Source organism: Aethalodelphis obliquidens, unplaced genomic scaffold (genome assembly GCF_003676395.1).
Source record: "Aethalodelphis obliquidens isolate GAN/ISIS:26980383/991018 unplaced genomic scaffold, ASM367639v1 scaffold19, whole genome shotgun sequence".
NCBI lineage: Eukaryota > Metazoa > Chordata > Mammalia > Artiodactyla > Delphinidae > Aethalodelphis > Aethalodelphis obliquidens.
The window spans coordinates 4,348,681-4,372,525 of record NW_020837963.1 but is presented as its reverse complement, the minus strand read 5'-3'; the positions used below and the strand labels follow the sequence as shown (position 1 = coordinate 4,372,525).

General features: G+C 36.2%; 1 protein-coding gene across 5 annotated transcripts in view; it reads left to right on the top strand.

The window, feature by feature from the left end:
* Positions 1–22,398, top strand: part of SMAD2 (SMAD family member 2) — a 100,254-nt gene extending 77,856 nt beyond the window's left edge. For all 5 annotated transcript variants that reach the window (XM_027118453.1, XM_027118449.1, XM_027118451.1 and 2 more), the window contains 5 exons: positions 10,115–10,168; positions 11,360–11,572; positions 14,337–14,474; positions 14,658–14,802; positions 18,095–22,398. In XM_027118453.1, the coding sequence (XP_026974254.1) occupies positions 10,115–10,168; positions 11,360–11,572; positions 14,337–14,474; positions 14,658–14,802; positions 18,095–18,218 (674 nt within the window). In that variant the 3' untranslated portion in view covers positions 18,219–22,398. The remainder of the gene's footprint in view (positions 1–10,114; positions 10,169–11,359; positions 11,573–14,336; positions 14,475–14,657; positions 14,803–18,094) is intronic.
* Positions 22,399–23,845: the final 1,447 nt, after the last annotated feature.

Sequence of the window (23,845 nt, the reverse complement as noted above, 5' to 3'; positions counted from 1 at the left end):
ATTTCCACTATTTTATCTTCCAGGTCACTTACCCGTTCTTCTGCCTCAGTTATTCTGCTATTGATTTCTTCTAGGGAATTTTTAATTTCATTTATTGTGTTGTTCATCATTGTTTGTGTGTTCTTTAGGTCTTCTAGGTCCTTGTTAAATATTTCTTGTATTTTCCCCATTCTGTTTCCAAGATTTTGGATCATCTTTACTATCATTACTCTGAAGTCTTTTTCAGGTAGACTGCCTATTTCCTCCTCATTTGTTTGGTCTGGTGGGTGTTCCCCTTGTGCATCTGCTGTGTATTTCTCTGTCTTCTCATTTTGCTTAACTTACAGTGTTTGGGGTCTGTGTTTCACAGGCTGCAGGTTCATAGTTCCCGTTGTTTTTGGTGTCTGCTCCCAGTGGGTAAGGTTGTTTCAGTGGGTTGTGTACCTCTTCCTGGTAGAGGGGACTGGCGCCCATGTTCTGGTGGATGAGGCTGGATCTTGTCTTTCTGGTGGGCAGGGCCACGTCCAGTGGTGTGTTTTGGGGTGTTTGTGAACTTACCATTTTAGGCAGCCTCTCTGCTAATTGGTGGTTTTGTGTTCCTGTCTTGCTAGTTGTTTGGCATAGGGTGTCCAGCACTGTAGCTTGCTGGTTATTGAGTGCAGCTCGGTCTTAGCGTTGAGGTGGAGATCTCTGGGAAACCTTTCCCTGTTTGATATTCCGTGGGGCCAGGAGGTCTCTGGTGGACTAATGTCCTGAACTTGGCTCTCCCACCTCACAGGCTCAGGCCTGACACCCGACCATCGTACCAAGACCCTGTCAGCCACATGGCTCAGAAGAAAAGGGAGAGAAGAAAAAATTAGAAAGTAGGAAAATAAATAAATAAAATAGAAAAAAAATATTAAAAATAAAAAAACTAGGAAGTAAAAAAAAAAGAGAGAAAGAAAGCAGAGAGCAACCAAACCAAAAAACAAATTCTCCAATGATAACAAGCATTAAAAACTATATTAAAAAAGAAAAACAAAAGGACAGCCAGAACCCTAGGACAAATGGCAAAAGCAAAACTATATAGGCAAAACCACACAAAGAAGCTTACACATACTCACAAAATGAGAAAAAGGAAAATATATATATATATAAAAAAAATTTAAAAAGGAAGAAAGCAACCAAATCAATGAACAAATCTACCAATGATAATAAACTCTAAATACTAAACTAAGAATAACATAAAACCAGAAACAAATTAGATGCAGAAAGCAAACCCCAAGCCTGTAGTTGCTCCCAAAGTCCATCACCTCAATTTTGGGATTATTTGTTGTCTATTCAGGTATTCCACAGATGAAGGATACATCAAGTTGACTGTGGAGATTTAATCCGCTGCTCCCGAGGCTGCTGGGAGCAGCTGCCTCTCTTCTTTGTTCGCACAGCTCCCAGGGGCTCAGCTTTGGATTTGGCTCCACCTCTGCGTGTAGGTTGCCTGAGGGCATCTGTTCCCCGCCCAGACAGGACAGGGTTAAAGGAGCAGATGATTAGGGGGCTCTTTCTCACTCGGGCTCGGGGGAGTGAGGGGTACAAAATGAGGGGCGAGCCTGCGGTGGCCGAGGCCGGCGTGACGTTGCACCAGCCTGAGGCGCACCATGTGTTCTCCCAGGGACGTTGTCCCTGGATCACGGGACCCTGGCAGTGGCGGGCTGCACAGGCTCCCGGGTGGGGAGGTGTGGATAGTGACCTGTGCTCGCACACAGGCTTCTTGGTGGCTGCAGCAGCAGTGTTAGTGTCTCATCCCCATCTCTGGGGTCCGCGCTGATAGCTGTGGCTTGAGCCCATCTCTGGAGCTCGTTTAGGTGTTTCTCTGAATCCCCTCTCCTCGCTCACCCTGAAACAATAATGGTCTCTTACCTCTTAGGCAGGTCCAGACTTTTTCCTAGACTCCCTCCTGGCTAGCTGTGGTGCACTAGCCCCCTTCAGGCTGTGTTCATGCAGCCAACCCCAGTCCTCTCCCTGGGATCTGACCTCCGAAGCCTGAGCCTCAGCGCTCAGCGCTCACCTGCCCCGGCAGCTGAACAGGGAAGCCTGTCAGGCTGGTGAGTGCCGGTCGGCACCCATCCTCTGTGGGGGAATCTCTCCGCTTTGCCCTCTGCACCCCTGTTGCTGTGCTCTCCTCCGTGGCTCCGAAGCTTCCCCCCCGCTACCCTGCGTCTCCGCCATTGAAGGGGCTTCCTAGTGTGTGGAAACTTTTCCTCCTCCACAGCTCCCTTCCAGAGGTGCAGGTCCCGTCCCTATTCTTTTGTCTCTGTTTTTTCTTTTTTCTTTTGCCCTACCCAGGTGCGTGGGGAGTTTCTTGCCTTTTGGGAAGTCTGAGGTCTTCTGCCAGCGTTCAGTAGGTGTTCTGTAGGAGTTGTTCCACATGTAGATGTAGTTTTGATGTATTTGTGGGGAGGAAGGTGATCTCCCATGTTTTACTCCTCCCCCATCTTGAAGGCGCCCCCCCTTTCGTTGTTATTTAATTATTATTATCATTAAAGTTTTTTCGAATTCTTGTGATATCTTCTTTGATCCATGATTATTTAGAAGTCTGGTCTTTTAGAAGTATGGGGGTTTTCTATATAGTTCATTGATTTCTCACTTAATTCCATTATGAATCAAATACACTATGTATGATTTCAGTCCTTTGAAATTTACTAAAAATTATTTTATGCCACAACATGGCTTATTTATCTTGATGAGAGTTCCATTTATACTTTTAAAAATGTTGTTCAATTGTAGTGTTACTCTAAGTGTCACTTAGGATCATTGATGGTATTGTTTAAATCTTGACTCTGTCTGATTTCTTTCTATTTGTTATACCAGTCACAGAGAGGAGGGTTAAAATCTCTTAACTGTGACTTTGGATTTGTCTGTTTTTCCTTTTAGTCCTGTCAGTTTTTGCTTCATGTATTTTTTTTTTTTTTTTTTTTTGCGGTACATGGGCCTCTCACTGCTGTGGCCTCTCGCACTGCGGAGCACAGGCTTTGGACGCGTAGGCTCAGCGGCCATGGCTCACGGGCCTAGCCACTCTGCGGCATGTGGGATCTTCCCAGACCGGGGCACGAACCCGTGTCCCCTGCATTGGCAGGCGGACTCTCAACCACTGTGCCACCAGGGAAGCCCCTGCTTCATGTATTTTGAATCTCTGTTATTAAGTGGTGCACATTTAAATTGTCCTGCTGATGAAGTGACCCTTTTTATAAAATGTGTCTCATATAAACATCACCATATATTCTTATTTCACAGGTGGCATGGTATATTTACTTTTACCATCCTTTTACTTTTGGTCTACCTGCATCTTTAAATTTAAAATGTGTCTCTTGTGGATACCTTTCTATGTCTTACTTAATCTAACAATCATTGTCTTTTCTTTTTTTTTTAATATATTTATTTATTTTTGGCTGTGTTGGGTCTTCATTTCTGTGCGAGGGCTTTCTCTAGTTGTGGTAAGCGGGGGCCACTCTTCATCACAGTGCGCGGGCCTGTCACTGTCGTGGCCTCTCTTGTTGCGGAGCATAGGCTCCAGACACGCATGCTCAGTAGTTGTGGCTCACAGGCCCAGTTGCTCCGCAGCATGTGGGATTTTCCCAGACTAGGGCTCGAACCCATATCCCCTGCATTGGCAGGCAGATTCTCAACCACTGCGCCACCAGGGAAGCCCAACAATCATTGTCTTTTAATTGGAGTATTTAGTTCCTTTATAATTAATGTAGTTCTTAATAATCATTGGGTTTGGGTTACCATTTTTCTATTTCTTTTTTGTCTGTGCTATCTGGTTTTTGTTCCTCTGTTCCTGATTTTCTGACTTCTTTAGATTAATCGAATATATTTATATTTGAATCCACTCTGTTTACTCTCTTGAATTTGTAGCAGTATCACTTAGTATTATTTTCTCAGTGAGTGTTCTCGTGATTACAGTGTATATCCCCTATCATCATCTTCTATTTAGAATGTTACTTAAATTGTAATATTTTACAACTTCATGTGAAATATAGGAACTTTACAACACTATAATTCCATTCACCTACCTCTGTCGTTTGTGCTAGTGTTTTCATATATTTTATTTATAAATATGTATAAACCCCCAAATGTTATTTTTTCCTTTAGACTTTGAGGTTTTTAAAAAAATTATTTTAAAGAATTGAAAAGTAATGTTTTGTATTTACCTACCATTTTTTCCATTTCTGCTCTTCTTTTCCTGTAGACATTTGTCCAGTTGTTTTAGCACCATAAGTTGAAGATACTTTTCTTTCTTCATTGATTTACCTTGGTTTCTTTGTTGAAAATCAAGTGATAAGGTATATGTGTGTCTAACTTTTGGTCTTCTCTAAGCCAGTTCAGTGACTTCATTTCAGATAATCTGTTTTTCAGTTTCATAACTTCGATTTTAAACTCTTTATCTGATAAGTCCAGTATCTGGTTTATATGTAGTTTTGCTTGTGTTAACTTTAAAGTCTTGATTATGGGTCAGTTTTTCCTACTTCTTTGCATGTCTCATGTTTTTTTAGTTGGATGCTGGATATTGTATATAAAATAATACTAGAGTGTAATATAGATAATATTTTCCTTATGAAAGACTCACCCTTTTCTTTCTCTGGTTGCTAAGTTGGGGATCTAATCTCTTCCATATATTAGGAGTTGAGTTGAATAGGTGATAATTTAATTCTTAACATCAAATCACCTCAGGTTTTAAGGAGGGGCAGTCCCCTACCTCAGCAGGTCTTTCAGATATGAGTATGGTGAGACTATAGGATCTCTCACTGCTTTGCAGCCTTTGCCTGAAACTTCCTGTGCTAGCATGTACTACTCAGCTAAAGACATGAGGGTTAGAATTGGCTAATGAAGAAGACTGTATCTGTGGTTGGGCTTCTCAGATTCCAGTTGCCAGCGTGCGGCCATTAAAATTTCAGCTGGTTTCTCCTTTGGCAAGTACAATCCTACATGTGTTTGTGTCCTAACTTGGCAGATACTCCCAGCAATGAAAATGGTTACCACTCTCTACTTAAATAGGAAGAGCTCATCCTTCTCTAAACTACTTCACTTAGACTTAAATGGATCTATAGTTTTTGGGTCACTTTTTGGTAAAAAATATAATTTTTTTTAGTGTTTCTGATATTTTCTTATTGTAGGAGCAAGGTTTTTTCCAACAGTCTTCTACATTCTAGCCATAAGGGGAACCCTACAGAAGGTACAAATAAAAACACAAGAAGAGCAACTGTATTCTCATTATGAACATAATTCATGCTTGTAGAAAATTTGGAAATACATAGAACATAATAAAGAAACATGAAGGAAGTGTGTATTTTTAAAGTGGAATTGACATAGTACCTATTTCTTTTATTTTTGCTTAATCTCATTTTTACCGTTCTATGTCAAATAAAAGTTAAACAGTATTTTACAGGTTAAAATTATAATGCAGCATTTTGAATTATGCAACAAGTGGATGTTCATTATAAAAAATAAACAGGTAAAACAAGAAACTTTAAACATTATATGTAATTCATAAAAAACAGTACTGCAATGAACATCATAGAAAGATAGGTAGAAAGTGACAGAGGAATTTGCACCTAGGATCTCAGATTCTAGAAATTCTGTTCTTAACTACTGCACTAGACTTCCTCTGGCTCGTTTCAGATGACATGGGGAGAAATGCCTGCCTTTGCAATATATTGCTGAGGTAAGACTTGTTTGGTGATTAGGTAGGGATATGGTTGAAGGAATAATCCATCGTGATTCTCAGTTTTTTGAAGGGTTTGTGAATGCGATTGGTCTGTGTATTCAGTAAATGAGATTCTTTTAAAGCATATGTTTAAGCCTTTTTTGGTATAAAAACAAAATCGTAGATAATTTTAGTTCTTCGGGATTATCTCTGTAATATGAATGCAAAGAAGATAAAACTAAATGATTTTAAGGCCTTTAACTTTCCTGTTCTTCCATATATGCCTTTTGAAAGAATAAGTCTATTTTTATTTTCTTATTTGAATGATAGTAACTTATGGTTAGTTAACACACTGAAACTTATAAAAGTAAAATATACATTTCTTTGCCGTTAATTTTGCTCAAGAAATTCAAAGTAATTTTAATATTTCTCAAAAAGTTATAGATACTAAGCATGTAACTTATCTCATACCAAAATGAATTCCATTTAGAGAAAATGCTTAAATTAAAAAATGAGACTCTAATTTCTAGGACATGGCATTGAAGAATTTTTAAAATAATCTGAGCAAGAACTATGCAACATATAAAACCATAGAAGAAAAGGTTGATAAATTTGAATATATAAAATTTAAAATGTTACCACTACACACCTGTTAGAATGATCAAAGTCTGAATTCTGCCAAGGATGTGGAGCAACAAGATCATTGCTGATGGGAATGCAAAATGAATGGTACAGCCACTTTGGAAGACAGATTGGCAGTCTCTTACAAAACTAAACATACTCTTCCCATGTGATCAGCAGTCATGCTCCTTAGTATTCACCTAAAATAGTTGAAAATTTATGTACACACAGAAACTTGCACATGGATGTTTTTAGTGGCTTTATTCATAATTGCCAAAATTTGGAAGCAACCAAGATGTCCTTCAGTAAGTGAATGAATAAATAAACTGTGGCATATCCAGACAATGGAATGTTATTCAGTGCTAAAATGAAAACTGCTAAATAAAGGCATGAAAATACATGGAACATTAAATGCATATTACAAGTCAAAGAAGCCAATCTGAGAAGACTACATACTTTATGATTCCAGCTATGTGATGTTCCGGAAAAGGCACAAACAACTATAGAGACAGTAACAAGATCAGTGATTGCTAGGGGCTAGAGGGCAGGGAGGGATGAACAGGTAAGCACAGAAGATTTTTAGGGAAGTGTAACTATTTGGTATGAAACTACAATAGTGAATACATGTCATTATACATTTGTCAAAATTTGTAGAAAGTACAGAACCAAGGATGAACCCTAATGTAAATTAAGGGCTTCGAGTGATAATGATGTCTGTGTAGGTTCCTCAGTTACAATAAATTGACGTTGTGGCACGCGACTCTGATGGCAGGCGAGGTTATACATGTATGGGTATATGGGAACTCTTGTAAATTATGCTCAATTTTGCTGTGAACCTAAAACTCTAAAAAATAATGTTATAAAAATTTGTTTTTAACCTTGAAAGACCTACCAAAACAAACCAAAAATCTTGGGGAAATGTTTGTAAATGTATGACAAGCCTAATAACTGATTTCTAAATTTAAAACTTACAAATAAAGAGGAAAAAGACAGTAGTTAATAGAAAAGGGACATAAAGAACATGAGTGCACTATTTATAACAAAATAAAAATAAGTAAAATTTTTAAATATCAGAGTTGCCCCATTTAAACCTTTCAAATTGTTATATGTCAGAAGGTAGTGACATGGCATGAAGAAACGCTCGTAAACTGTTGGTGGGTCTAAACATTTTGGGAGGGTACTTTGGTACTTATAAAAATTTAACCTCACATTCCTTTTGATCTAACATTTCCTTGTTGAAAAAATGTATCCTACAAATATCTGCGAACTTGTATGCAAGGTTATGTGCACAAGGATTTCTCTAGATGTTTTAGCTGCAAGTAATAGAAACTAGCTTTAAATAGTGAGATCATTACTTCTCATAACTGGAAGTTCCAGACTTCAGTAGAAGCATGTATATACGAATAACTAATAGGTTAATCATCATTTAACCTGGCTCTGTTTAAGAAAAAAGTTTCTAAAAACTTCTGTTAGCTAATAAATTTTTAGCTTAATTTAACTTCTAAAAATTTTATATATGATTTTAATCGACTTTCCTTTTCATAATATATATTTCTAACTTTTATCACATCTGACTGGACTCCTCTTAGTCTAAATTAATGAACTGTGACTCTACTAGTCACTTCTTATAAGTATTTAATAGAGGGAGTAAACAGTTAAAAGATGAAAAATTGGGCAGTTTCCTCCATTTCTAATAGTGGCTTTGTTTATTTTATCTCAGCTTCAGGAAACAGCAGTGAGTTTTAGTTCATTGTTCTAAATATATTTTGACCTTTCATAGCTGTACCTGTTGTGACTTGCCAACAGATTTTTCAAACTGAAGAATAAAAAAAGAACATAAGAACTTTGTTATGGAAGGCTGTTCTGTCTTCTCAAAAATCATTATCACCTGTTCTTTATTTTTGATTCATTTGTTTATGTGGAAATTGCTGTTTCACCTGTGTTGCCTGGTATTTTAGGTCATGGTTATAGTGTGGAGAGGGGAGAGGTCCACAGGGGGCATCTGACCTTATTCTACATCTATGCCATTGCTATATTTTTAAAGCTTGGGGGCTGTAAGTCATGCTTTTTTGGGTAACATTTTCAAAATATGTAGAGAATAATGATAAGAAAACAAAATTTTTCCTGCAATTATAATATTATTTAACAACAGTTTACAACAAATATGTTTTAAAATTTAGTTGCATGAAATTGAGTGAAGTAATCTCAGTCACTGTTTTTCTTGTGTCTGTGGTTCTTCCTTCTTTTTCTTATTTTATGTGTTTGTGCCCCCTCCTCCCTTATTTTCTTGATTAGATTTTAGCAAGTTTACCTAAAACTGGAAGAAATGAATACTTTTCTAATAAATATAATTTACTGAAACTGACTGCAGGAAATAGAGCTGCCTGAACAGTCAACCTTCATAGAAGCAATAGAGAAGTGTCTTAGAATAAACCCTAGAAAATTTTTAACTGCAAAGAATTTCACATGGGAATTCTACTGAAATATTAAAGAATGTGTTATTCCAATGCTAAGTAGTTTAAATAAACTGTTACAGAGCATAGAAAAGACTTAAATCTTCTAGCTTGTCTTTATGAGACAGCGTAACATTTGTGCTTGCAACATAAATCTGCAGACCAGTATTGCATACGATTATTGATTCAGAATTCCTAAATAAAGAATTTTCTCTCTCTCATCCTCACAGCCAGCATCATACTTAATGGGCAAATACTAGAAGTAGTTCCTTAAAGTTAAGAGTAAGACAAGAATTTCTGGTATCACCACTGTTTTATCAAAATGTGACATACCCCAAAATGATTGGTAAATTATATCACATAAAAGTTTTTTTTAATACTGCTTAGTCAAAATTGGGATGAAGAATCATAAGCCAGATGACCAAATATTTACATCCCATACCATGAAAGGACTAATATCACTAAAACAATAAAGAGCCTTCTGTAAATCAGTGAGAAAAGTGATCAACACCACAATAGAAAATTGAGCAAAAGAAAAGAACAGACTATTCACAGGAAGGAAATAAAATATAAACAAGTATTCAACTGCTCAGTGTCATTTATAAGAGAGATACAAATTAAAACTATACTTGTTAAGACCTTGTTCTTACTTATCAACAATAGCACATGAGCCTCCCCTATTTATGTTGTTGCTGGGAATGTAAACTGGTACAACCTCTATAGATGACAATTTTGGCAAAATTTATCAAATTACAGATGGACAACCCTTTGATTTGGCAGTTTCTCTTTTAGAGCCTACCCTTAAGATACAATTGAGAATGCGCATAGTGTGCGAGATTAGTTATTGGAATCTTGGTTCTTAAAGCAAAAGATTGAAGATAACCTGAATATCCATCAATATGGGATCATAATATTCCATAATGTAATGTTATGCAGCTAATAGATGAATGGATGGATGGATGGATAAATAGATACATAAGTAAAAGGGAAACATATCAACATTTCTGATAGAATAAGTAATATAAAAGCAAAGTTCAGAACTGTGTTACCATTTGTACATAAAAAGCAGGAGGCACAGAACACAATATATTATATGGTTTGAAGAATATTTCTGGAAAGGTACACAAAGAACTGGCAACATTGGATGCCTTTGGAAGAGGGTAGCTTGAAGCCAGGACTTTTTTGTATCTTTTATCTATTGAAGCTTCCAAAATTAAACTTCCATTAAGCAGTTGTATATTTTGAATCCTTGGTATGTAAATTATCTGTGTATCATCTGTGACCATTACAACCAGATACAATCAGTTTTATTATTTATTTGGTTAGAACTTATGGAAATACTTTTACAGCTGGTTTAAAATTGAATCTTTTGTTTCAGGATCTCCAGCAGAACTATCTCCTACTACTCTTTCCCCTGTTAATCATAGTTTGGGTAAGTTGCAAATACTTTTCCCCTACTGTTTTTATACCTTTTTAATTAAATGTCCTTTCTGGTAATTATTTTCCATATATATGAGAAAGAGATCCCAGCGAATAATCAAATGATTGTTCAACTTAGTGCTTTCTAAAAATGATACTGATAATGTGCCTCAATATTACTAAAACTCTTTTCTCCTGGCACATACAAGAAGTTAATAATCTTTTTATTCATGGAAATCATATTCATGAAAAATGTTCTTATATGGCTAGATTTTTATGTATATATTTAGTTTCTGATGTATTTTATAATAGCAATTATTCATATGAGATGTGTGTATAAATATATATAGACATATATCACTCACATGTACATGTAGTATGGGAGATGATATATATATGTGATAGCTAATACATATGTATATATGTGTGTATACGGTCTGTAGTTTATTCTTGGTCTTCATTTTACCTCACTATTTCACAATTTCTTTTCAGTTTCTACACATTGGAATTTGTTCTACAAAATTGTCATTTTTTTCCCATGATATTGCTTATGATGCATTTTAATCAAAATGACAGCACTTAAATACATGTGATCCTCATTTTCCCGTGAAATATGTAGATTCTTTTGATTTATATTCTGTTTCCACTTGCATACTGTATGTTTTCTTCTTTTTTTTGTATGTTTTATTACTTTCTGTTTCTTGTGTATATTTGGGTTTTCTATTTTTGTAACTAGGGTAACTCAGTGAGAATCTCATGTTAAAATAGACAAATGTCAAAAATATGTTGTATTTTGTATCCTATCATGACATCTTTTTTTCCCCTGTGGCTTTTGACTCATTAATCTTTGCTTCAGCTTTGTTCTACTCTGTCCTACCCAAAATTAACTTTATAATGCAAATTGACTGTGGCACAAGCAGGGTAAAACTACTGTTAGAATAAATGATCCACCATAAAGTCTAAGAAAGCTGTTTGAAGATTAGAATGACTTAATGAGATAGGGGATATTTGAGAAATTGAAAATCTGGAGTGCTCTTTGGAATCTGGAGTTCGTGATGTAGATGTTAAGTCTGTTTCCTGGGCTGTTGCCAGTGTAGGCTGGCATAGAACATGTAAAGGTGATGATATTCAGTCTATTCTTGGCTTGAGGTGGCTTGAATTATTCACACACATTTCTTTTATGTGTTTGTTCTTTCTGCCCCAGATTTGCAGCCTGTTACTTACTCAGAACCTGCATTTTGGTGTTCAATAGCGTATTACGAATTAAACCAGAGGGTTGGAGAGACCTTCCATGCATCACAGCCCTCACTCACCGTAGACGGCTTCACAGATCCATCAAATTCAGAGAGGTTCTGCCTAGGTTTACTCTCTAACGTCAACAGAAATGCTACAGTAGAAATGACAAGAAGACATATAGGTATGTTTTTTTCCCTTATGTGAAAAACCAGTGCCATATACTCATAATGTGAGCATTATGTGGTTTACCACATCAAGAGATTGTGTGCAAAAAAGCCTGCCTTCTCTCTCCCACCTTAAGGGCAGTCATGTTGAAGTGCACAGCTTCACAGCTTTTAGTAGATCCTGGTGATCCTTCTGTCTGTGAACTTTTATCTTGAGCTTCTGTTAATTTGGCACCCTCGATACTGGGAAGTCCTTCAATAAATACGTGTTAAAATAACTACTCTGCTGAGCCCCTACCAGTCATAAAATTGTCATGTTCAGATTTTAGGGATGTAATTTTAACAAATCATGAGTTTTTCTTTCAGTTTGTTTACATCTCCTAGTTTTTTCCCCCTTTCAGTGAATTCATATGTCAGATCTGCACACTGTTAATCTGATGCAGGATATCTAAAACAAGAACGACCATTTAATTTGTTCAAAAATAATTCATAGAATCTCAAAATGTGGTAATCCCAGGCACCCTTTCAGCAAGTTGGTGAGGTAAAAACAATTTTCACAGTGGTACTAAGATGCTGTTTGCCATTTTCACTCTTGTTCTCTCTTGACTGTACAGTGAAGTATTCCAGAGGCTTACAAGGCTTACGATTTTGCAAGGAATTAAACGTAGACTCTGATGAGAATTCTACTGTCTTCTCTTAAGCCAGACATTAAGGATATTTGCAAAAATATAAAACATTGCTACTCTTCTCACTAATTTTTTCTTTGGTTTGCAAAATAGTTATTTTTCACAAACTTGTTTATGTTAATATGTAGTGGGTTTATTATTTTGATTTTCAAATGAATTAATTTTTTTGAATCTCAGTTTTCACACATAATATGGTAAGTTTGCATAGATGTAATCCACATAAACAACAACTCTTTGGGTCGTCAGTAGTTTTTTGACAATGAGGTAAAAAATAGTTTGAGCGCCACAAAAATAACTAACATAGTTCTCATCACCTTAAAGTAACTTCTTTTGATAATAATTTGCTTCTGTTCATTTAATTAACCATCACCTCCTATGAGAAATAATGCTGATCACTAAAGAGTCAATGTGATATTGCAAAGTGCTAGTGACTTCAGAGGTCTGTTAGTTGGCTCCATGTGGAATTTCTCAAATCTTGCTTGATGTGTATATTTTATATCATCTTCCTAAGGTACTCAGGTATCTTACAGGTGAGGAAGGCCTCTGAATATCTGCCCTCTTTTCAGTAAAACAGTTCTGATTTTTCCATGTTCTAATTAGGGCTCTGCATAAACATTTAACAAAAGGTTTACCCTACCTTATTTACTTCTGTACAAAATTTTAGAGTGCTGTAATTATTGGATTATCTTTTTTTACTTTTGATTTCTAGTTTATTGGGTGCTTTTGATCAGAAACTATAGCCTGAAAAATCTCTACTTTTTGGACTTAATGTTTTCCTAATGGTCAAGTGAACAACTTTATTTTTTATATAAGTATTCTGTAGTCATTAAGAGAACTGGGCACCAGGTTCCATATTTATGTAGTAAATCTGGCTTGTTGGTTTTTATTAATTTTCTTTTGCTGCGTAACATATTACCACACATTTACCAGCCTAAAACCACACAAATTTACTGTGTCACAGTTTTTGTGGGTTAGGAGTCTCCTCAGGGTCTCACAAAGGGAAATCAAAGGGTCAGCTGGGCTGTGTTCTCATCTGAAGCTTGAGGTCCTTTTCCAAGCTCACAGGTGATTATTGCAGAGTTCACTTCCTTGAAGTTGTGGCGCTGAGATCCTCATTTCCTGCAGACTGTAAGCTAGAGGCTGCTATCAGCAACTAGAGGCCACCTGCGTGGCCCCCTCCATCTTCACAGTCAGCAGTGAAGACTCTGTTGTGTTGAATTCCTGTTGCTCACACTTTGAATCACTTTCACCAGGGCCAGCCCAGTCCCTTTTAAGGGCTGTCACCTGATTAAGTCAGGCCCACCAAAGGTAGTCTTAGTTTCTTATGGTCAGTTGATTTGAGAACTTAATTACATCTGAAAAATCCCTTTAAGCAGTATGTAGATTAGTGTTTGATTGAATAATTGAGAAGATAAATACACCAGGGTGAGAATCTTAAGTGCTATCTTAGAATTCTGCTTTTCACAATTTTTTCTTTAATCCTTGTATTGCTAATATTTTATGTATATTTGATCTGCTCATATTTTATGTATATATTTGATCTGTCAAATTCTGAAAGGTATATTAAAATCTCCCAATATAATTTTTTCTTATCTAATTCTGCTTATATAAATAGGGACCTAGTTGCCCCCATAATATATATAGTTATAAAAGGGGCAGATGACTCTGATCTCTTGATAATTTTTATTACCTTTTTTCTTAACCATAGTGGGCTCTTTAAAGAAATACTGTTTATTATAATGAAGGCATATTAATCCAGACATTAGTTAATTCCTTCAAATGAATTCTTTTATTTATTTAGAAATAACTGTAATTTGTATAAAATTCTTTATTTTGCTATCCATTCACTTTTCTGCGTTGCTTAAGTATTTTTGATAAGCACGTATTATCTTTACAAATCAATAAAATCATTTTTAAAAAATACTTGGAAAAATGTACAGTGGTATGTTTCAAAGTTAGATTTCAAAAAAGCATAGCTATGGAAAAAGTCATCAAAATACTTTATGTCATTTTACTATCCTCTGAGAAGACTCTTTGAAAGTCATGCTGAAATAGTAAATGTTGTAAAACTGATTCCATATATATTTTGTTTTAGGAAGAGGAGTGCGCTTATATTACATAGGTGGAGAAGTTTTTGCTGAGTGCCTAAGTGATAGTGCAATCTTTGTGCAGAGCCCCAATTGTAATCAGAGATACGGCTGGCACCCTGCAACAGTGTGCAAAATTCCACCAGGTATGGATACAACAATGTAAATAAACCTATTGTATCAACTTGCTGAGTTTTTCTTTGCTATTACTTTTAGGAATCAGGAGATGATTTGCATGCTCATATTCTAAAATCTGTAGCCCTTTTAAAATGATTTTCTAATAGTAATATTCTTTTTACATAATTTTTAAATCTTTTTCTCAATCGTAGGCTGTAACCTGAAGATCTTCAACAACCAGGAATTTGCTGCTCTTCTGGCTCAGTCTGTTAATCAGGGTTTTGAAGCCGTGTATCAGCTAACTAGAATGTGCACCATAAGAATGAGTTTTGTGAAAGGGTGGGGAGCAGAATACCGGTATGAAATACATATTCGGTTCTTAAATTTCCACAACGTAATTCTTTTTTCTTTCATTCTTTGTATCTTCTGAAGTTCATGTGTATTTATTTTCCTTGAGGTTTATAGAGTCAGCAGATCTTTATGTAAAATAACAAAAGAAAGTTGGAGGCCTCTGGATTCAAAACTGTTGCAAATTCCTGTGCTGGCATTATGGAACAAAGAATTAAAACGTGTATGGACGGGTACTGTAATAGAATGCAGAGTGTTAAATACCATAAATGGCATATTGGAAGGGTTATGTCAGTTCATGGAAGGAGAGATGTTTCGCTGGGGCTGGGGGAGGTAGTGATGACACAGGGTCTGGGTTCTGAAAGATGCCTAGGATTTCGGTAGTCACAGGTTTGTGGGGTGGGAAGTGATGATCCTGGCAGTAGAGTACAGTTCAGTTTGACTGGAGTATAGAAAGTAAAGAAGAATAAGGCTGGACAAATAAGTTGAGACAACTTCAGTATAAGGTTAAAAGGTGGAACTTCATTCAGTAATAGAAGGCAGTACTTGTTAGGTGCCAGGCACTGTGCTGTGTTTTAGGTGCAGTATCTCACGCCTTTCAACATGGCTAAGAATTACTGTTGCTGTCTTTATCCTTTCTTTATAAGGTTGCAATCTTTCTAAGGTAAAAAATGGTCCAGACTAATATTTATTTGGAAATAGGCTTAGAGAAGATTTGATAGTTTGCCCAAGGACACATTCTTAGTGGTAGAGACGGGACTTGAGGAAAGCTCTGCTTGACTCTTAACCTCTTCTCTAAGGATAGTAAGTAGCAGTTATGTAATTAAGTTTTACCAAAGCTAATCTGTCATCAAGGGGTAAGATAGATTACGCTATTGATAAATTAAACAGTTGATTGGATTCCACAGCAAAGACAGGGAATACTTCATCAGCATATTAAAGAATGAAAGTATAAGTGAAATACTTAGTCTTTCTTCAGTTCACATTGCTTACTGTCTGAATGTCTGCTTAAGAAGATATTCATATAGAATGGTAATAGTACTCCTGTTTCATTCAGCAGTTTGGGCCCTTCTTCAGAATTTATTTCATTTCATTTGAACTTGATTCCCTGTATTAAGTTTTGTGAGGTGTATGACTTTTGTGATGGTGAGATTTGAGATCTACTGGTTTGAATACTTTTATAAATATATGTGTTATGTATGTATATTCTAGAATGAAGACTTGTCACTATTTTGTCCAAGTTATGTTAGTAGAAGAATTCACTTTTTGACTTTGCTGTAGCTCTCTTTTGTTTTAATCATTTCCCCTTTGAGATGTGATAACTTTAAAGAATGCTGAGGTTTTTTTTCCCTTTGATAAAAAATTATCAAATTGTTAATAAAATTAGATTTTATTGATATTAAATTAGATTGATAGTTGATATTAAAATTAGATTCAGATAGTACCATCTGATACCAGTTTATTAGGTCAGACATTTTTTTTTTCTCTTCAAAAGATCATAATGTTGAAGAACATGGTAGAAATTCAGTGGAATTAGATATGAATTGCATAGGTCAGGGAGAATTCCATGTATATCTGTGGGTCTCCTGTTAAGACCAGTTTTGATTGGTAGAGAGAGATACTGCCCTTCATTCACTGTGGACTCTGCTGTTCTTTAACCCCGAGCTAATTTAAAATCTATATGAGAAGCAGTAATATACAGTATGTTTTCATGGATAATGGAGTCAGGTACATCTACTTTGGATAATAAAGTAGTTTCCTTTAACATTTACAGATCAAAATAAATCAAATACCTATATATCTGTGAACTGTGGAACCTTTTATCCTTAATGACACTGGTGCGGAGGAGATAGATCTAATGGTTGGATTTCTAAAACTATCTTTTAGTTTCTTTACTGCCAGCTTGATTGCTTAGCGTAAAAATCAGGACATGTAGTAAGCAGGAAACATAGATGTGTAAAGAATTCATAGTTAATTGAGAAATATGTCTCAGTTAAGTGAATTAGTACTGAAACGAATAAACAGTTGGGGGACACATAATGTGTGTCTCAGACCCTGAGACAAGGGTTTGCATGCAAGAAGTTTATTCAGGAAATGGAGGGAGCACTGGTCAGGAAGGAGGAAGTAGGGAAGAGAGGTAGGGAGGAAAGGCAGCCAGTACCATTCTTAACCCATCTACTCTAGTGGGTGGGTCACTAGAGCTGTTCCCTTAGGAAAACTTTGGAAAACAGTAAAGAACACACAGAATTATCCCACCCAGAGGGAAGGGAAACTGGACCTTTAAATGCCAATTCCTGTGTCATTGCTTGAGGTCTATTCCTGGGGATGTTAATTTCCTGGCACTTCTGATCTGCTATATATGTGGACGGAGCAGAGAAGTTCTCAGGCACAGAAATGCAGATGCCTACAATTGGAAATTGGCTAGACTAGAACACTGAAAATCTGAAGAGTATAGTGGGGCACTGACACCATCTGCTACAGAAAACCACATCCTTTGAGATACAGTTTTAAATCATATTGAGCATGTGTCACATGGAGGTGAAGAGTTGATAATGGCCTTTTCTCATGTTTGAAGGGCTGTCATGTCGAAGAAGCAAGCAGACTTACTGACTTATTGTATATAATAAATAAGAACTAAAATCAGTATGTGGAAGTGACAGGATGTCATTGAACAATTTGCGATTCCCAGAGGGTAGCTCATTTTGTTTGAAGTACTAAAGGTGCTTCTTAGTAAAAGCCTGCATGATTTTGCTAAAAGGGATGTTGGTTGTTGGCTTTGTCAGGGAAAGTTGAACCCCAACTCTTAACGTTCTGTGATTAGCTTGGGTCAGAATTCTCTTTTGTTTTGCTATACTTTAAATTTGAATCCTATTCCATTTGGACTTCATTTGCTATTTGAGTATCTTCTGTGCTGTGGATGATTAATAAGTAGGGTGACTTTATATATTCTGGTTTGCTTGGGACAGTGCTGGTTTACGTCTCTTGCCCTGGCAGTGATTATTTATAGTGACTACATTCTCTCTTAAAGGTGTCCCATTTTGGATGGTAAATATAAGGTTACTCTACTAATTTTAATTTGAGGGGAAAACTGTGTTTTTTTTCTCTTTAAAAGAAAAAAAGTCACATAAGTACTTTGAGGATTAAACAGTTTTTAAAATAGTAGATATGCAAACTTGATACTCTGTCAGAAAAGAATCTAGGTTTTAGTATATATTGATACAACCTTTTGATTTATCTAAATTCTTCCATAGCCATGTTATTCTTTTAATTTCATAATTATTTTCTTGCATTCTTTTAACAGAAGGCAGACAGTAACAAGCACTCCTTGCTGGATTGAACTTCATCTGAATGGACCTCTACAGTGGTTGGACAAAGTATTAACTCAGATGGGATCCCCTTCAGTGCGTTGCTCAAGCATGTCATAAAGCTTTGTCACCAGTCAAGTCCCATCAAAAGACTTAATGTACCAACTCTTCTGTCATAGTATTTGTGTGTGGTCCCCGTGGACTGTTTACTATCCAAAAATTCAAGAGAAAACAGCACTTGAGGTCTCATCAATTAAAGCACCTTGTGGAATCGGTTTCCTATGTTTGAATATTAGATGGGAAAATTAGTGTCTAGAAATACCCTCCCATAAAGGAGGAAGAGAAGATTTTAAAGACTTACTGATGTCTTGTTGGGCATAAAACTGAGTGTCCCAAAGGTTTATTAATAACAGTAGTAGTTATGTGTACAGGTAATGTATCATGATCCAGTATCACAGTATTGTGCTGTTTGTATACATTTTTAGTTTGCATAAATTAGGTGTGTGTGTGCTGCTTCTTGATTTAGGCAAGCCTTTATAAAGTTACAGTACCTAATCTGTTATTCCCACTTCTTCGTTATTTTTGTGTGTCTTTTTTAATATATAATATATATCAAGATTTTCAAATTATCATTTAGAAGCAGATTTCCCTTGTAGAAAAACTAATTTTTCTGCCTTTTACCAAAAATAAACTCTTGGGGGAAGAAAAGTGGATTAACTTTTGAAATCCTTGACCTTAATGTGTTCAGTGGGTCTTAAATATTCATTCTTTTTGTGTTTGTTTACTTATTGCTAAAACCTTACGGAAATTTTTCCAGACCTCTCCTCCATTTCCACTTTTGTCCTGATACCAAAACAGTGTAGCGTGACATCCATCACCAATAATGGTTGCACTGATACCGCCAGCACCAGTTAATTCTGGGGTATGGTAACAAATCATATGGAGTAAGTCCCTTTGTCTTACACCAGATTTCAGTTTCAGCAGATGGTAATAGACTTGTGTAACCTAGCAGTCTTTTGATTTATCTTTACACCTCATAAAAAATGCACAGGTGGCAGTATAATTATTTTCAGGGATATGCTACAATTATTTCAATATATTTATCCTTTTTAAAAATTCAATCTATAGAGATAAACGCTCTTTAAAAAGGTATTTTAAAATATTTCAGTAGCAAACCTAGTGCTCTTTGAGTTGAGTTCCATTTGATTTAGTTACCAGATTGTATTATGGAATGGGCCTTTTGTAAATGTAATTGCTTCAGCAGAATACCTAGAAAAGTAATGCTGAGGTATGATCAGCAGGTAAAGGCCATCTGTTTTTAAGGTATGTTGTATTAAATTTATACAATCTATGTTATTTTACATAATTATGAATTCTGAATTTTAAAATTTGGGGGAGAAGCAGTTTAGCAAGTTTTTTAGCTTATAATTACCTACACTCTGAGCTGTTCTTAACTAATCCTGAATATGTGGTGACTGTTAGAACCAACCATGCATTTTGCTCTACAGTGACAGGAGATGTCAGAAACTCTGTTGGAATCCACCCTGCAGCAGATAATCCTTATGTTTATTGTTAACTCATTGCAGTTTAAACATTTCTTGTTTGCATCTCAGTAGAAATGGAAAGTAACCACTCCTGGTCCCCTTCTAGTAAGTTTTCATATTTTTAAAGACAGATTATCTTTGGTACTTGTTTTTTGAAACCATATTCACCTTTATCTACAGGTGTTATTTTCAGTACTTTCAGCATTGGTTGTTTTCTATTAGATATTCCCCATTTTCCTATATTTGTGTATGCATGTATGTGTTTATGTAAACTTGGTATAGTAATTTTTTATTCATTCAACAAATATTTATTGTTCACCTGTTATGTGTGCCAGGAACTTTCTTAGCCTTTGGGTAAAGGTGAACAAGACAGATAAGGCCCTTGCCTTTGCTGAGATAGCAGTTTCTATAATGCTTAATTAGCTTATTTGTCTATGAAGGAGATAAAACAGGGTACTGTGATAAAGCATAGCAGGGGGAATGCTTCTGAAAGGTAGTGATGCTTGAGCTAACACTTCGGTGAGAAAGGAGCAAGCCTTGTGGAGAGAAAAATAGGCATTCTTGGCAAAGAAAATGGCATCAAATGCAAAGGCTTATTTGAAAGGAAACTCATAATTTACTAGGTGTTTGTGCTTTATACAAAAACCTCTACACAGGTCCAAACTTGAGGATCAGATTGGTTCTACAGTTTATAATAGTTGAAGGTGGCCTTACTTTGTGATAGATTGCTTCATGTGTCATTCTCACTAATATTTCCTCTTCCTCAAATCCTTCCTGTAAAAAGTTTACACCAGGTCAATACCATTTAATTGAACAACCCTTTCTTCAGTTCTGCCTTGGGCAGATTTTCACCATTGTAGTGACTGGCTGCTTGCTTCCAGATGTCCTGCTGTCCGAAATGATTACTTCTGCAGCCCATCCTGTGGATAGAGTAAATGTCCCAGGTATTACCACAGTCAGACCTGTTGGAAATGTGGAGGCTCTGCCCTTTGGAAGTGTTTGCTTACTAGAGGACTTGTAGTGATGTTAGGGAACACTGTTCTTTGTCTGGTTGAAAGTGATAGAACATCCTGGCAGTTGCTCTTGCATTGATATGTTAAGCAGAGCAGTGCCACCTGTAGCATTTCAGTAGTGGGTCACATCTCTGCAGTTCTGGTGGCATTCTTCTGTACAGTATGAAACTGGGACTCACCTCTTTGGAAGCGCCCATGTATTCAGCGGTTAGACCTGTCAAGCAGTTGACTTTGTGGTGGTGGTGGTTACATTTGTATGAGTGTGTTCAGTGGTCTTCCTTGCTTTTTAATGCGATGCTGGTTTTGCATTCTGTTTTGGCCACTGTGGCCTAATTTTTGCCAATTGTTTTTTCCCTTTATAGGGTTTGTTTTCATTCTTCTAAGTGATAAGATCTCTCTGTAGAATTTTGTCTTTATTTAGATTAGCAACATCATTTAGAATTTCTTCCACACAGTGCTGGTAATTTCCTCAGTTTAACAACATGAGAACTGAATGATCATGCTTTCTGTCACATTTCTAAGATGAATGGTGGTTTTCACAGTGGATTACATACACCTTAGGGCTGGTTTAGGGAATTGGAGGCTGGTGACATTCCCACTGACTTTGGCCTGGCCAGTGGCAGCTTCATTTTTATTCTGTGTTGGAGTTCCACGTAGGAACTCCAATAGAATGATTTCTTTCTTAAAAAAGTTTTACTGCTTAAAAAAAAGTTTGACTTTCCTGACTAGATTTGAACTATACCAGTTAGTGTGCTAGTTGTACATTATGATATACATTCGTTCAATAAACACTTATTGATGCCTGTGCTTTACCTACCCAGTGTGATAGATGTTGAGTAATAAAAAGATAACTGGGATTTGGTACTGACTCTCAAGCCATCTTAGTCGTGTGGGGTTACTTTCTCTCTCAGGACCTGTCACTTTGCCAGAAGAAAATCTGCCTAATTTTTCTTGAAAGCTATATATTCTTACTCTGTATTCTTACTCTTATTCTGTATTCTAAGTATATATTTGCAAATTGTTAATATCTGGGGTTTTTTTAAACCTCACATCATATCTAGTTTTGCTTGGTTCATCTGTCCTTTAAACATTGCCAGATATTCTCCTTTGTTAAAATTATTTTATTGATAATTTCACTTTATTTGTGCCTTTATTGTCAGTTTCATCAAGACTAAGATTTTGAACTTGAAAAACAATCAGTCTAGTCTCTTGCTAGTTGAAATCAAATAAAAGAGTATATATACCCAGTTGGTTTCTCTACCTCTTCCAAAAATTGTCCAAATATACCTTTAACATCTTTCTTTTTTTTAAATAACTAAATACTTTGAGCATTTACTCAATAATCAGTGCCCTCCTGGTCTGGTTGATGGTGGGAAGTAATGTAACGCAAGACAATCCTCACTGTACTTAGCATCTGTCTTTATGTACAGTCTTTACTTTCATAGCTAAACATTCCAGCTTCACAGTTTGCCACCCCTCCACCATTCCCCAGTATCTCTTTAGATAACTAAGTAGACTGTGGACATAAGCAACCCGTGATCTTGTCTCTTACTCTGGTGCAACACATTGAGGTTTAGACATAACACATTATTGCCCATTTTCTTTCCTTCGTGAACTTTATTTTGCTAAGTCCTTTATGTTCATCAACTGAATTTTATTCTTCCTTCCCTTCTCTTGACAACATGTATCCCTAGTGGTTTTGCCAGTTGCCCTCTTCCTTGCCAACCGTGTTGTATCTGCATACATCGGAATGTTTCTCTCCTTTGAACTTTACTAAAGACCAAAAAGGATGGTGCTGTTCAATCCCAGGGTCCTAATTTCTTCACCACGAAGGTTGACATTGTTGAGATTGGTCAGTCACTTAAATCTTACAAATGGCTCAGAAATTCTCTCCAGTTAAATGTTTTTGTGATGATAGCGTACATCGGCAGATTCTGTTGTAAATTATGTTCAGGATTATCAACTTTTCCGGTAGTTGCAGCCAATGATTTCCTCATAATACTAGCCCTGTTTCCACCTTGGGGCATATTGGGTTGTTGTATTTAGTACAATCAAGAGTAATAATGATAGTGTGTGGTGTCTAGAGGTTGTCAGAGTCCTATTGAATTCCTTTTATATCTTCCTTTTCAAGTTTTCATAAATATTTTGTCTGTTCAAGACTACCTTTTGTGTGTGGGGATTGAGGGACAAATTATCTCTTGGAGTGGAATTCCTATGTTTGAAACCTCAACCAGGAAATGTGAGCTATACTAGATATAGATAGCCTCATGATAGCTTTTATGATGAGAACTTGTCTAATGTGTTCATATAATTTCTTGAGTAGGAACTGTTTTATCTTGGATATTATAGCTGACTTTATATATAGCATAACTGCCTTAAATCTTTTTAGTAGGAAATAAATTATATAATGTGTATGTATGGATTTATATATACACTCACAGAAAAATCTTAACAGTAGGGGTCATTTGCATACATTTTAACAGTGTTCAATGATTCTATTGTTTAAATCTCATATCAGTAAAAAAATTCTTAAGTTTCTTGCAGACATTTTCCTTTCATGGACAGACCATCAGGGTAAATTTTTTATTCTGCCAGGGTCCTAATTTGGCAGTTCAGTTAATATGCCATTTTTAGGCAGCTTGACAATTAAGAATCATAACTGGAACATCAAAAAAGAAAAGCTCTGAGTGGTCTCTGGAAGGTACTTGCTTAAGGTTACCTTTTTTTTTTAAAAAAAAAAATAATGTTAGGTTGTGTGTCCGCCACACCTGCTCTTTCCCCCGGCATAAGACTGCTGCTTAAGATACCCTGGGAAGCACCACTACCAAGTCAAGTTTTCCTGTATTGAAGGGTAGCCTCAAGATGACTTTCTTAGCTGTGCTCAACAGAAATGGATTTTCCAAAGTTCTTTGGGCCATTTCTGATTCACAGAGGATCTGACCAGAGTGTATTAGCCTGAGTTAACTTCAGTGTCAATTGGCTTGCTGCCATGAGATCCATAATAGACCCAAAATTTCACCATTGATTGAGATGTGAGGGCCCTTTGAAAGAATAGTACCACTGATGTTAGGAGTGAAGTGAGGATTCATTGACTCCACACAAAGGACTTTTAGATGTTTCTCCAACCAAATTTCCCCCCCAATTATATTCTTCTACCCTCTTTTAAAAAAGAAAAAAAAAAAGCTCTTAC